Source organism: Centroberyx affinis, unplaced genomic scaffold (assembly GCF_046629955.1).
Source record: "Centroberyx affinis isolate AG114_WGS23_722 - 3 ecotype Tasmania unplaced genomic scaffold, CSIRO-AGI_Caff_v1 ptg000801l_1, whole genome shotgun sequence".
NCBI lineage: Eukaryota > Metazoa > Chordata > Actinopteri > Beryciformes > Berycidae > Centroberyx > Centroberyx affinis.
This window is the reverse complement of record NW_027279405.1, coordinates 599,129-614,172: the sequence shown is the minus strand read 5'-3', so window position 1 is coordinate 614,172 and position 15,044 is coordinate 599,129. Positions and strand designations below refer to the sequence as shown.

The window sequence follows — 15,044 nt, the reverse complement described above, 5'->3', positions numbered from 1 at the left end:
TCACCTCAACGAGGGTCCCTCACATCTCCTTATTTGGTGAGGTATAGCCCTCTCGCAGGAGCGCAGGTGCAAGTGGGCTGCACATAATGAGGTTGGGATGACTCTTTCATTTGCATGACGACCATAATGTCTTTAAATTAGGCCTATCCTTTTCCCTCCCTTCATGCCGATCCCTTCATGCGTTACATAGAAGATGGTAAACCCCTATCAATTCAGAGCCAGAAAACTGTCTCTTCTGACCACATGTGTATGCGTTTGTGTGTGTGTGTGTGTGTGTATGCGCGCGTGTAATTATCTGTCCCAGACCACCACGCCCACTCTATCAGCGGTCCACAGGAACAGGAGTGCCATGGCGCAGCCAAACGCCCACTTGGCTGGTTTAGGTTTAAACCCAGAAAGAAGAAGAAAAAGTGTACAGAAGAATGACACCTAAACTCATACTGACTGCAGGCTACTCACTATGCACAGGAGCCTGTTGTCATAAATCACAATGCTGTTTGGCCATGCAGAAGTCAGTCTGATCAATATGGCGCCATTTTCATACTTATTGGATATCTCCAAAGCAGCATACTCACTCACTCACTCACTCACTCACTCACTCTCTCTCTCTCTCTCTCTCTCTCTCTCTCTCTCTCTCTCTCTCTCTGTCTATAAATCCATTGGGGCGCATTAGTGATGCGGTGTCACTTTTTGTTTCTATATATTTATCGGCTTCTGCAGCTGCGCCTTATGGGACACCTGAGTCATTCTGTTGGAAAGGCAGTGGTAGTAACTGCTACACAGTTATAGGAGGAAAGCCACCCCAACACCTCTTACCTCTTTGTTCAGAGAGATTGATACACACACACACACACACACACACACACACACACTGAGACAGCATCACCGTCATCATCATCTCTAAAGAAAGATAGGGGAGAGAAGGGGAGAGAAAAAAATAAAGAATCACTATAAGGGCAATGTGATCAGCTGCCAAATGCCATTCCATTTTTCCCATTTAATATTCACATTTCTCAATTTAATTTTTGTGGGGATATAGCCCAGTAAACTAGTTAGTGCGCATTTTCATGTGCATTGGAGGATTAGAAAATGGGGTTATGGGAGGCAGGCGAATTAAACTTCTCGTAAGCTCATAATCACCATGGCATTCAGATTCAGTAGGCCTATGCAGCATATTACACACACTGATGAAGGTCTGACTGTATTCCTCTCCCAGATTTCACGGGCAACAACATCCTTTTAGCTCAAATTTCCTGCCTGGAAAATACAACTCATTAAAATTGAAGGTCAGTGTGCTGATTGCTCTTTGCAAACAGAGAGCTGTGTGTGTGTGAGGAGAGGGGAGTGAGGATGCTCCTGGGTTCAGCATTAGCAGATGAAATTATCTTGAATATGAAACCCAATCAATATTCCAAGCTATTTAGGTATACATTTGACGCATCAGAAATATGTAGAATCAGCATGGATATATTTACGTGTGTGTGTGTGTGTGTGTGTGTGTGTGTGTGTGTGTGTCTGTGAGCACCAGACTTGCCAACTGCTCCCTGTTCTCTAAAGATGCCATCATTATTAAAGAGCTTTGCACTGATATCAACAGATTAACACAGCATCTGTTGAAATGATTCTGTTTATGCTATAATTCCATAAACCATTGAGTAAGCTAATCTATAGTGTGTGAGCAGCGATCAAAATAAGTATATTAAACCAAAACATACTGTATGATCTACAGCTCAGCTAATGGGCTGAAAAGCACAAAATGTTCAGTCTTAAGACAGGCAGAGAGAAAACACTGAAGCACCATCACCATTTAAAAAAAAAAAGGCTCATTGTTATGTGTGCCATCATCTATTTCTCCCGTTGGCCCCCTCTGTCATTCTGTCTCCCTCCCCCTTCCCATTTCCCCGCTCTGCTTGCTGTGCTTATCTGGCAACGGGAGAGGAGGAGGAGGAGGAGGAGGAGGAGGATGAGGCTGACCGATTCTGCAGGCTTTCCTCTCATCCTACCTCCATCCATCCATCCTTCCCTTCCCTCCCTCCTCCCACCCGCTTCCCCCCCGGGGAGAGTCACCCTGTGTTAGTGTCAGTGTTTGAGTAGAGCTGCAGGAGGAGGAGAGGGAGCGGCACTGCGTCCCATGTAACACACACTGATCGGCTGTGCCAGGACTAGCTCATCCCCTCCCCCTTCTCCTTCTCCTTATCCTCCATGCCCTCCTCTCTTCTCCTCTTTTATGTTTTTTCTCCTTTTATATCCACCTTTCCTTCCACCCTCTCATCTCCTTTTCTGTCCTCCATCTCATTTTTTGCCTAAACTCTCTCTCCTTCTGGATCTCATTTAGTGTGCATTTACTGTGCAGTGGACAGTGTCAGTGTGTGTGTGTGTGTGTGTGTACGTGTGTGTGTGCGTGTGCGTGTGCGTGTGTTTGTGTACACTATATGTCATGGTGTGCCCTGTATTGGCAGTCCACTCCAGTTTGCTCAGTCTGCTGTGCTTAGAGCTCAGTGTCCACGTGAACACACAGTGACAGATGGAGGAATGGCAGGGAGAGGAGGACAAAGAGAGAAAAAAATCATGGAAGGCAATATCAAGAGGTATAGAGAGAGAGAGAGAGAGAGAGAGAGAGAGAGAGAGAGAGAGAGAGAGAGAGAGAGAGAGAGAGAGAAATTGTAAAATACAGGAGAGGAGAGCAATAGCCATATGTGAGCATGCAGAGAATGCTCCCTGATTAAGCTTCACACTATCTGTCTCATTATAATTACCTCTCACTTTCTCCCTCTCTCTTTCACACCCACACACACACACACACACTCTCCCCTGGGGCGGTCAGTAGATGTCACTTCGTATCCGAGAGGTCAGTTATGAGCCAGTATATGGAGCACAGGCCAAAACATTTACGTGGACAGAAAGCGATACCGTGTCTCCAGGGTGTGAGTGTGTGTGTGTGTATGTGTCTATGCATACCACAAACACATTTGTCTGGGGGAAGTAAATGAAGCGTGTCATTGATTTGCAATGAGCTCTGGCATGAGCTGCCATTTGATTGATAATGGCCATGTATGTTAGTGGGTTCTTGACAATGTCTGTTCATCAGCTCAGAAGCCCTTTCCTCACGGCTGTAAATGAAACCCTAATGACATTTATCTGAGGATTTACAAGAATGAAACGCCTTTGCCTACCATCTGGCCATTTAAAATCCAATGACATTGATTCAGTAAGTGTCTATAAACATTTAATAAGTAATACAATCAAATTAAAACATTCGATTAAGCTCACACATTTGGGACTGGACCAAAATGTTCTCTCTTCAGAGAGCTTGCCTTTGGCTTTCAGAATTAAATTAATGCGGCCTTAAATGTTTATACCAACAGGAAAATTGTGAGGAAATTGTGACAAAGCTTTGCCTCTAACAGAACTGTTTATATTGTGCAGCACACAAATTCAGTATTAAGATGTTCAGAGAACTGCATTATGTTGGCAATGCCAGTACCACTGCCCAGTCTCACATACTAATTAGATTATACTCAGAGAACCTCAGAGGCTGCATAAAATGAAGGAGAAAACTTGTCTTGAGAGAAATGTCTGTTTCAGTAAGATCTGTTGCGTTTTGTAGAAGAAGAGAGAGAGAATGAGGGAGAGAGAGACAGAAACAAGAGAGCCAGGCAAAGATCAGAGACAGCAAGAGCAGTGAGTGTCGGCTGTTCCCTCCTGGACGAGGGCCAGTGGTAAGGTACATGCCACATTAGCAGCCATGTCACAGCTCCTCTCATTTACACCTTTCCTACAGTGGCATCCTGCCCATCGGAACAGTGTGTGCTGCCGTGGGCTGCGCTGGGCTTCAAGTAGGGAAGCCGCCGGGAAGTTGACTGAATGCATGGTTGGTTAGTGACAAAACACCTCGGAGACAGCCGTGGTTTCTTTTCTCTGCAACTTCGCCAGGCCTTCACTCACTCTCTCTCTCTCTCTCTCTCTCTCTCGCAGTAGAATATGAAATTGAAATTAGTCATGCTGGGCATTGAGGAAGATTGTCAGCTGCGTCTTGGACATAATTGTCCTAAGTGAGAGGGAGGGACTTTGATATTTGTGATTTAATAGTTCTAGTCTAGATTGTGCTTGATGCATTTGTGATGGATTCATGGGTAAGATTAGAGTTTGTATTTGCTTTTGTGCTAGCTAGCTACAGATAGAAATGTCCTAGAGTACATACTTACTGTACATAGGCTGAAGCAGTAGGATGAAGCCACCTTCAGAGCAGGATTGGATGTAATAATTCAGATATTCAGGATAATCCTAATCTAATTATCATGCAAATCTGAGCAATTACCCAGGGGCAGACACCATGATAAATATTTCCATAACATCCTTCCTACTCACCAACACCCTAGCACTTCATTGTGACATAAATTCACATCCTATTCAGTGTCGTTACGTTATATAAACATGAAGGCGTTTTGTGTTCCCTACCTTGCTAAGATCCTATTGAAATTGATGATAGTGGAGGAGACAGTGAGTGAATCACAAGCTCAGCGCAGAACATAGTTCAGCGGCACCACCTGTTTCTGTTGTGGGCTCATTTGTGTTGGATGAGCAGCTTTCTCTCTGCACCATCTGAACATTCATTTGCTGTGGTAAACAGAGGGCCAGTAGATAGGCTTCAGAGCAGTTTATATGATCATAAATGAAATGGAAAATTAAAATCACCTTCCTTCAGCCAAATCAGAGTTGAAAACACGCGCGCGCGCGCGCACACACACACACACACACACACACACACACACACACGTTCCTTTAAAGTCTCTGAAATTCTAGGAAGAAATTCTGATATTCACAACCAGTAACTAAAAAGAAATAATTCAAATATGTGTTTTCTCCTGGGTAGGGATGGAAAGATTTCAAAATGTAACAGATTACCTCCTTAAAATTGTGGCTGTATGTATAATCTCACAGGAAAAATACATTTTCATTCATTTTCAAGCATGCATGATAATAAGCCTCCATCCTAAACATGTAATCTGCTATTCAATAACCATGGTCTTGGGTTTGCTAGAAGAGAAGTGACTCATTCCAAGAGGTGACAGTGCCCCCTTGAGGTTTACAACAGCACTGCACACATTTCTTACAATGCAGAGGTTCTCATCCTCAGATTTGCTGAATTGTTTTAGTAAATAACAGAAATGGGAACACAGAATAAAAGAGGTCATGGGTCATTCTACAGCAGCGAAAGAGAGTGACCTCACTTAAATGGGGTGATTTTCTAAACTGACCTCTTCACCCATCAGCTCATCACAGAGGAACTGGATTATATGACCTGGATAATGCCTCCATCACCTGTTTATGGAATGGAATAACTTCTAATACATTTTCCAATGTCCCAGTGGCCAGGTATAGGCAGGAAAGAAGGGCAGTAACTGAAAGGCTTTAGAGTTACGATTTATTTCAAGTGATTTTGTTCTGTTCCTGCACTTTGTATTCTCTCTCTGTCCAAGTCTCAATCATTCAGTTGGATTAAGCAGATCCTGGCTCTGCTTATTAGGGGTCAGGTACTACAGGTTCTGGCACCAATCATAAACAAATGGGACTGGATTATTTCACATTATGAGAGGAATGTGTAGGTGCCTTTAACCCCAATAGGGATTTCAAACTGAAGAACCAAAGTGAACTAATTTACAGTGTGTGACAGATAAATGATCAGACCATGACGTGGTTTTCACAGACCTCATTCTCAAAGAGTACTGTCCATTACATTGCATCAAATGGAAATTTGTCTATGGTATTTTTGGCATATACAATATAAAAACATGACAGTCATACCACATAAAAACAGACTGGGCATAGGCTACAGCAGCTGCTTCAGTGTATATGTGGGCTTTGGCAGAGCCATTTTAACATGCTCTTTTTGAGCGCTGCTTATCTGCTGCGTAAGGGATTGTTCTGGAAGGAACAAGGTGAAGAGGAATTAGTTGAGCCAGCGCATTACAGATACTGGATTTCCCAATAGTAGCTTAGAGCTAATATCATCTTCCTTCCATTCTGAGTCAATGGACAAGGATTATTAAGTTAAGATGATTGTGACACACTGGGGCCTTGTCAGTATTAACATTTCTGTGTGATATGCAGAAAACAAAGCAACACATAAGGAACTTTGTCTGTATACATTTATTACCTTTGTAATAGCATTTGAATGTCTGAACAAACATTTTTTTTTGCCTGCTTGACAATTTCTCCAAAAATTCTTCCAACACTTAAATCTGTACTACAATTACAGTTAGAATAACAATTGCATCAACAGATGCCACAGTGAAAAGAGCTTTGGCCAAAAGGCAATGTTTATACTCAAATTCTTCTTCTGTGGAACTTGGTGCAGAATTGTACCTTTCTCACACAAACAATGGTTGTATAAGATGAAAAAAACTTGTACAAAAGTTAAGCATTACATCAATTCCTTAGTGGTTTACATTCATTATAAATGTACCATTTGATTGAATGCAGTACAAAGACCCCTTCAAATCCCTTTGGGCACAATAATATTTGACTAAAACAAAACAAATTAAAGACATACTTGTGAAACCATTCTGTCAAGGGCATAGACTAGACAAGCTGGCAGTAAACTTTTTCACTACAAACGAGTCCCTTCATTAATCTGCAATAACATGCACCAATAATTTTTTTTTTTTTAAACAACATTCACTTGATAAGACTAGAACCTCTACTGCCCTCCAAGCAAACGCATCCGAACAAGGTGAACTTGGCAAGGATGAAAACAAATGTCTGCTAGGCAGGAACACGAGTCACGGCACTGGGAGAATCAGTGCTCAACAGTTTCAATGTAGTACCATGATGAGTGGGGGCGAACAGGCCCCGGGTTTCCTCTCAGGATAAAGAATCCCTTTCTACATTAGCTATCTCCCTTCCATCTTTAACTAAGACTTCAAAGGAAAAAAAGACAAATACCTGGTTGGCATTAGCAACCATGTCAGAATATTATTTAGTATAGTGTTATTATCTTGACAACCACATTGAGAATGGCTCAAATCAGACGAGAGGGAGGGTGAAAAGTGGTTAAAAGTCAACACGGTAAACAACAGATCATGTCAGAGAGTCAATGTGAGCGGAGGAAAAGAATGGCCGACTTCTCTCTGAATGTGATTATAGGGGGACTGCTGTTCCTGTTTGACATAATTCAGTTTACAGTTTGTCGAGGATAAACGTTCATGCACACGTCCGGTGATCATTTATTTGGAAGCGTCCTCTACACACCCAATACAGGCTACACATTGTACTCTCATTTCAACCAAGACAATTTAATTCTTCTGTCTTAATTAGCCTTTATACAGTACTTACTGTACTGCATAGATATTCAGACACATTTTTCTAAAAAAAAAAAAAAAAAAATCAAAACCTTTACAGAGGCACTTGGTGCGGTGTGCTTAACTGCAGTGAACACTCAAAATTCAGGACCTTGAGAAATCTGAATCCTCAGAAAAATCTAACAAAAATCACACCAAAAATACATTTCAGAGTCATCCAAAGTTAATGAACTGTTATGAAGAATGTTTCCTTTTCAAAACACAAGACTGAACATAATACAAGAGCCCAGAACAAACACAAGCTTTGATGATAAACACTGCTGCTGCACACATAATCCTGTTACTTCATTAAACACTGCTTAACCAGATTTCCGGATATTAGATTGCACGACTGATACTAGAAAACTGTAGACTTCTCTTTGTCTTCACTTTAAATAGCATGGTCCTTCTGCTGGTTTTGACACTTTAAAGTGGACCGAGCCTAAACAAACTTATCCGATCAGTGTCTATTCTAGAAATGCTATGAAAAACTAGTTATGTACATTGGCACGTTTCGCTACAAAGTGGTAGCCTTGCTTTGTTACCGCTTTGACGAGGCATTTCCTTCTTTTAAATGAGACAGCCAGTGAACAGGAAGACAAAAGGCACACAGTTCTAGCATAAAGACTCGTGTTTGGGAGATATGGAGGGGTGCACAGTGAGTTTTCATGCACACAGAGGGGGCACAGAGAGGCCAACACGGACAAATACCATAGACAAGACAAAAGGCCACATACTATAAACAGAGAAAGAAAACCACAGAAAGATGCCTATTGACACAATCAGAGAGAGGCCTATAATGCTTAGACAAACTGCCTCATCTCTCCGCTGCTGTCTAATGGCACAGCCATATAACGGCTCCACAGATTAAGGGGCAGAAAAAAAGTTATCAAAGATACTAATAATCTTATTACAAAAATCATAGAAACTCATTCATGAACATATAAAAAAGGAAAACATACATATGTAAACTGATTACCGTTAAACATCCCTCCCATTCCCCTAAAATGATAATAAAAATTAAAAATAAAATCATAATGTGAGTACAAAATAGTTGATTTTTTTTGTTTTGTTTAGAAATACATAGACAGACAAACCTGACTGCAGAGAACTGCAGCTGTTGCTGGATACAAAAACTGACCTCAGAGGAATGTCCACCAATCAAAACACTGAAGGCAGCCAAAGGTCAAAGGCCACAATGATATCTTTCCTTTGGTATATGTGTTAAAGTTGATGATGTCACCACTTTGGCATGCTGACCTATTTTCCCACTTCATTTCTTAACGCCCTAATCTCACTGGCTAAGTGCTTACATTTGGCTTGGTACAAAATGCATCTGTGCTTCGAGTCAATACAAAAATGCATAGTTATAATTATTCCAATCTAAGGAATCAGGCTTTCACAGGCAAAAGTCTAGTATTGTTAAAGTGCATGTCATTGATACAACAGCATACTACAAATGCAGATAGTATCAATGTGTAAAATGATTGTACTAATCATTCTGCCTGTTCCCTTCAACAAAAAAAGTGGACAAAAATACTGGACAGTACCCTTTCTTCATAACTATAACAATAACCTTCATACATAAATGCTCCAGATAGACTTAATGGCTCTATAAGGAGTGAACACTGAACCTCATATATCTGAGAAATCCCTTTTTCTTATTGGCACGTCAGGTAAAACTATGGCTTTTTTTTGTATATATGGCAATGGCAACAATTCAGTCTTAGTTCAACTTAAGCTTGAGGAGGGTAAACGACCACTATGAGCCAGGGAGGCTGAAACCTGGGCTACCGAGGTGCAGAGAAAGACGCTGGAGCCTGGGTCTCTATCATGGACGGTTCTGGGGTAGCCTGGAGGTCCGGAGGCGCCTACCATCGCCCGCTGACGCTGGCCATGTCGGCGTGGAACTGACGGGAGAGGCGACCGCTCGCGCCCCCTTCCAGGAAAGAGGACCTGATGGGCGGCTCAAATAGCTTCCTCCGGTTCTTGTTCAGTTCTGTAGGAACGACAAAACAACTGCAAAACCTCAGCAGTAGCAAAGTTGATACAAACAAGATTTTTCATGTCACCAACTTTACTCAGTGTTTGTTATGGGAGCTGCAGCAGATCAAAGTAATTGGAGGGAATACAGCCAGGGAGTATGTTAACATTTCTCTATAGCCTCAATTGATCAACAATGACAAGAAAATTGGATTCAAATCACTACAGGATTGCTCAGATCAACAAAACCCCTCTTTGTGTCCATCTGGTTTTACATGGCAGCTTGGACAAAATGCTTGCATAAAAATGTCAAAAGCACACCCTGGCATCGCTGAATTATTCATATGATAGCTGTGTTTTTGTCCTTGCCAGCAAAAACCTTCAGTTTGATTATTGGAGACAAGCAGCTCGCTCCAACTGCTCTTTATATTGGCAGACAGGCAGGAAGTAAAAACCTGGATTGCCTTGACTGGCGTTCTATCTCTTCATAATGAGACGCAGAAATACAGAAAGACAACGAGACGGAGAACGGTGTAGTGCGTGTTCCTGTTTTCAAGCCCATGAGTCCGTCAGCAGAGATGAGAGTTGACCTGTATTTGGCTGAGGAGCGAGGCAGTGAAACCAGTTCTGGCCTTGGAGCGCTCCGCTTCCTTAATAATCAGAGTACTGGCCATGCCGTTTCCCCCCATCGATCCCACCGCTAACCCTGGCTCTAGCCTGGGGTTTTAAAACCGAACATTTACAGAATATCCATGACAGGAAGCTCATGATCCCAAACACCAGCTATGATTAAGTTATGCAGTCTAACAACACCAGCTATTACAATGTCCAAAATATGACATCAGTAATGAAGTGTGACACCCATTACATTCACATTACATCCAGAGCAGCAACGGGACATTAGCATGGGGAGGCAGCTGGAGCAACTGGAGCAACACCAATACGCTCATCTGTGAAGAATGTGTCTTAATCCTATTTACTCCTGGGGTGTAAATTACTGCTGCATGTTTTCTTGTATCTTTAGATAATAGAAGATAAATGAATTGCAACAGCACTGCCTTGAACTTCTCTTCTACAGTGTGCCAACAAAAAGGGCCTCCTCTCACTTTCCAACCCAACGGACGGCAGTGGAGATTACCTCTTCTGTTTCAGTTCTGACAACAGTTGGAGGAGGTGTGTGCGGCTACACTTTCTGCCTATTGTGCAGCTGGGTTCCACTCAGACTTGTGGCAGAGCCAGACAAAATAGGAAACGTTAATGTAACACATAAGCCAATTTCGCGCTGCCTCCAACAGGAGTGAGTTGGCAGGACGCTCTAGCTGACAGCAGCGATTATCAGGACAGCACAACAGGATCGACCAGATATCCCACACTGCCAGATAAGAACGAGGGGAGCTGGGTGCTACAGCTCGAGACATCCTGACACAGAGGTGTGTGTGTGTGTGTGTATGTATCTGTGCCTATGCTATTGGTATTTTTTGTCAATTTCGCCTTTATTGGACAGTTGACAATAAAGAGAGACAGGAAAGATTGGGGTAGGGTGACATACCACAAAGGTCTACAATTACTACCGCTAATAATGATGATAATGATAATAAGAATAAGAATCAATAATAATAAACACTCTCTGTCACTGATCTGTACCTGAGATGGCGAGCAGCATTTTCCTGCGGGCTCCAAAGGTGGTGATGCCCAGTTCCTTCAGGTCCTGGTCTGTCAGAGTCAGGAAGGTCTGGAGGTCAATCTGGAAGCGACGACAAGCCCGTTCAACACAACTATCACCACACCTCAGCGACTAGTACAAACACTGTGAGAATCATCGACCAAAACTGTGGCCTTGACTAAAAAAAGGAAAGGGCCTCTTCAGTCCATGTATTGTATCAAGACGGCTATTCCTGACTAAAAATACTATGATGCCATTTGCAGTCAGAAGAGAATGGAGAATAATTAAGAGTTCTCAAGAAGGCAAAATACTTTGACATTTTTTATGACTGTTTTTATGACTTGAATAGGCTAAATAATTTCCTCATTGCGTTAGAGGTGTTTGCCCTCCCCATACTTGTACCAGTTAACAACAAACACGGGCCAATTCTTCCCATTTTTGGAAAACGACTGCATTTCTCCAGGTCAGTCGTGTCCTCAGTTATAACCGCAGAACTAGAGGAGTTGGGTCCAGGTCTATACTCTACCTCTTGTTGCTGGAAGACGTCTGTGTACTTCCCCAAGCCCAGCTTGCTGAACAGCTCCGGCAGGTCCGAGCCTTTCAGAGACGAGTTCAGACTGCAGCCGTTGCTGCCGGTTACTGAAGAGATGCAGTCCATGTAGTTGCTGCTGCTGAGGTAATGCTCCGCAGCTGCCCACCGAATGATCGAGGCAAAAAAGGAAATAAATAAATAATTCATTAAAAAAAAGCAGCAATCATTCATTCACATTTGATCTATCACAGATGTAAACACGTCGACACAAATAGTATTTAGCATAAAATGATCCCACGTATTTTAACCAGTCAACAAACGGAGAGTGAAGTTGTTCGACAGAAGACATGATATTTAAGGTACTTTAAATTTAGACTGATAAGGACAATAGTGTTCCTGTTTCTCTATGGCCCTGATAGTGGTGGGTACTCCATTTCTCTGATGGGACTCAATAGGTTTGTTGGTATACTGGTATATGGAAATGAGCTCAAGTAGTTCAGCATCCCTGAACTCCTGAACACTGAGTACTGGTGTGCAGGTGGCACCAGGTGTTCACACTAAAATTTTAGAGTTTAGTTTTGAGTGGGTGGGTGGGTTTTCTCTGAAGTGTGCACTTTATTTGCCCTCTCCAGTGCTTCAACGTTAGTAGAGTGGCATTATTTGTACCTCATTAAAAACAAAATGAAGTTAAAAATGAGTGACTTTTCACCTTATCTAATTTTACATGTCCTAACAATGCATGCTAAACATTTTTTCCAAACTGTGTTATTTTCCTTGTAATTTTATATTAAAAAGGTACTTTTAGTGGCTGCTACATCACATACCAATAGAAATATATAAATATCCCAACCAGTAATATGTATTTACAGCTTGTCTTTTGCTCTTTGCTGAAGAATATCTCTGTTAACAAGTGATGGTATTTAATGCTTGTAAATGTATAGTATGCCAATGTGAAGCCGTTGAGCTGACCAGATTTGTTCTGCTTCCTCTTGGGGCTGCTGACAGCGGTGGGGAATTCGGCGTGGCTGGGCAGGCCGTTACCGCTGCCGTTCCTCTCTCGCCAGTTGTCTGAGTCACTGCCGTTTCCCACGCCTTCCCGGCTGTTGGAGCGGGACAGGGACAGCGGGGAACCCTGAGGCAGAACGGACAGAAAGACAAACTGAACATTTCAATTAGAATTTCCAAATGACAGTTTGTAATATTTGTACATTAATCTGATATCTCACCAAACAACCTTACACTATCTACTTAAACTTACTTCAGATATATTTCCATGTAATAATGTTGCATCTCTATATGGGATATAATGACACACTGTCTGTGATATAGAACCTTGACAGTAAGACAACATAATCTTCTATAATACACATATTCTCAAGGAAAGTGCTGAAGGCAGTGATCTATTTTATACACGAGGGCCCCGTGTTACCGACCTCGTAGGTGGTGCTCATGCTGGGCTTGTAGGGAACATGGTTGGCCCTGCGCAGCTCCTTGATGGTCTCTGCTGGCATGGACTTGGAGAAGCCCAGACCGCTCCATGTGTTGGTGGGGGTCCGCACCTCAGTCACCACAGGCTTCTTCAACATAGCTGTGGGGGCACAGACACACATACAGTGACACACACACACACAGATAATTCCTACCAACTCATCTTGTCAACAACCAAGAATAACCATAAATTATACACTCCCTAAGCCATGAATTCTATATTTTAGTCGTTAAGCTAACACTCCTATTCAGAGACTTACTGTACACTGAATTCCCTACTTGCATGTTCATTGTCTTATTTGAAGACACTTTCACAGGACACACACCTGTTGATGTGCTCATTGGCTGATTCAAGGATTGAACCTGTGACCTTTACATTACACAGCAGTCTCTCTTACCATTAGGCTAAACTGCTAAAAGCGACAAGACAGATCAACACTTACCTTTGGTTGCTAACAGCTTTTTCTGTTCATAGTCAAATGCCTGAAAAGATAGTAGACAGTTATAGATACAATTTATCCCTTATTACCAACAAGATTTTGTGTGTGTGTGTGTGTGTGTGTGTGTGTGTGAGTACCTGCATGTTGGCAAAGGAGGACTGTGGTGCCAGCCTGATCCTCTCCCTCTCGTTCTGCTGAGCTGCCCTCTCGGCCGCCCGCTCGCTCCCCGGCGCCCTCTTATCTGCCACGGGACTGTCTGACGAGCTGGACTCAGCATCCGACAGCAGGCAGTCAGAACTGTGGGGATTGTGAGGAAATACAGATGGTAAAGTCAGGAATGAGAACTAGCCTAAAAGACAGTCAGTTATTACTTACATGTCATAGTATAGAGAAACCAGATATTGCACATTCCTTTCAATCCTCACCATCTCACTATGGCTGTTAATCCTCCCATCTCATCAGGTTTGATTGGGTACAAGTTTTTATTGTTAAGATACAGTAAGTTGTGATAATGATCATGCGGAGGATGAGATAAGGATGAGCTGTCTAGGGTGAGGCCATGTGCTGCAGTCCATATGGCAGCCAATATTTAAACCCATAAATCTCCCATCTGTGGCGCTTTCTGTATTATGATCTGTCTCTCTCTCACTCTTCACACCATGTATAAACCCAGTGTTTAGGTCTGGGTTCAATCCCACTTTCTGCACTTTGACCCCTGCATCTCTGTGGCCATCTTTACTTTGTGCACATCTAAAGATATTAAGAGAGCGATGCTAAACTGTAACAGGGTGGGCTGTAAATGATCTCTAGATTCATATCAACATACTGTAGATGAGAGTTCTTGGTGCCCTGCAGCAGCTCCACAGCCTGTCGTTTCCCTGATGACGTCTTGCATGAAGCCAGCATCTGTTTCAGCTCGCTCCCGTTGGCTGAGTGAGACGGGCTTCTGGGCATGCCCACTTCCACGAATGTGTCAGAACCTGGAGGAAACAAACAAAAACATATTATCTTATATTCTATTCCAGTTTATCTGTTCAACTATTAATGTGAAAGCACAGACACAGAGGTTACCACTGTCCTTAAGGAAATACTCCTACAGTATTATGACAACCAACAACGAAATATTTTTCATGTTTCTTCTCATTTTCCATTTTATGTCAGCCAGATAGTGTAGCACAGTCTGTCCTGTCCTCAGCACCTGTGAGTCACTCAGTATAACGGGGTGTGTGAGGCTTAGTGAGTGTATGTATGTGTGTATGCAAGTAACTGTTAAGTCTCAGTTGGCACCTGGATTAATTAAAAACACAGCAGCTGTAATTACGGAGGTTTTTCCCTTACCGCTCTACTTTGAGCCTGCCAGCAAACTGCGCCATGTAACAGGATGTGTGTGGGTCTGTCTGAGAGTGTATCTATGACTGTGTGTGTGTGTGTGTGTGTGTGTGTGTGTGTATACGTGTGTATGATCAAGATTATTTGAATGTGCATGTGTACCTTTCTGTAGTGTAAAATAATATGATGTCAGTCAACCTAATGAAGCTCTCTGGGGTTTAATGTTTGACCACTTTCCCTGCGCTCCCTCATTCCACAGAGCAGAGCTG

The 15,044-nt window shown here is 42.5% G+C and overlaps 1 protein-coding gene across 1 annotated transcript in view; it reads right to left on the bottom strand.

Moving 5' to 3' along the window:
- Nucleotides 1-6,144: 6,144 nt before the first annotated feature.
- LOC139644890 (protein bicaudal C homolog 1-like) overlaps nucleotides 6,145-15,044 on the bottom strand; it is a 58,059-nt gene continuing 49,159 nt past the window's right edge. The window contains exons 14-21 of the mRNA XM_071520422.1: nucleotides 14,273-14,426; nucleotides 13,584-13,743; nucleotides 13,450-13,489; nucleotides 12,952-13,106; nucleotides 12,488-12,650; nucleotides 11,513-11,676; nucleotides 10,968-11,067; nucleotides 6,145-9,339 (exon numbers count right to left, since the gene is read on the bottom strand). Coding sequence (XP_071376523.1) covers nucleotides 9,212-9,339; nucleotides 10,968-11,067; nucleotides 11,513-11,676; nucleotides 12,488-12,650; nucleotides 12,952-13,106; nucleotides 13,450-13,489; nucleotides 13,584-13,743; nucleotides 14,273-14,426 — 1,064 coding nt within the window. The 3' untranslated portion in view covers nucleotides 6,145-9,211. The remainder of the gene's footprint in view (nucleotides 9,340-10,967; nucleotides 11,068-11,512; nucleotides 11,677-12,487; nucleotides 12,651-12,951; nucleotides 13,107-13,449; nucleotides 13,490-13,583; nucleotides 13,744-14,272; nucleotides 14,427-15,044) is intronic.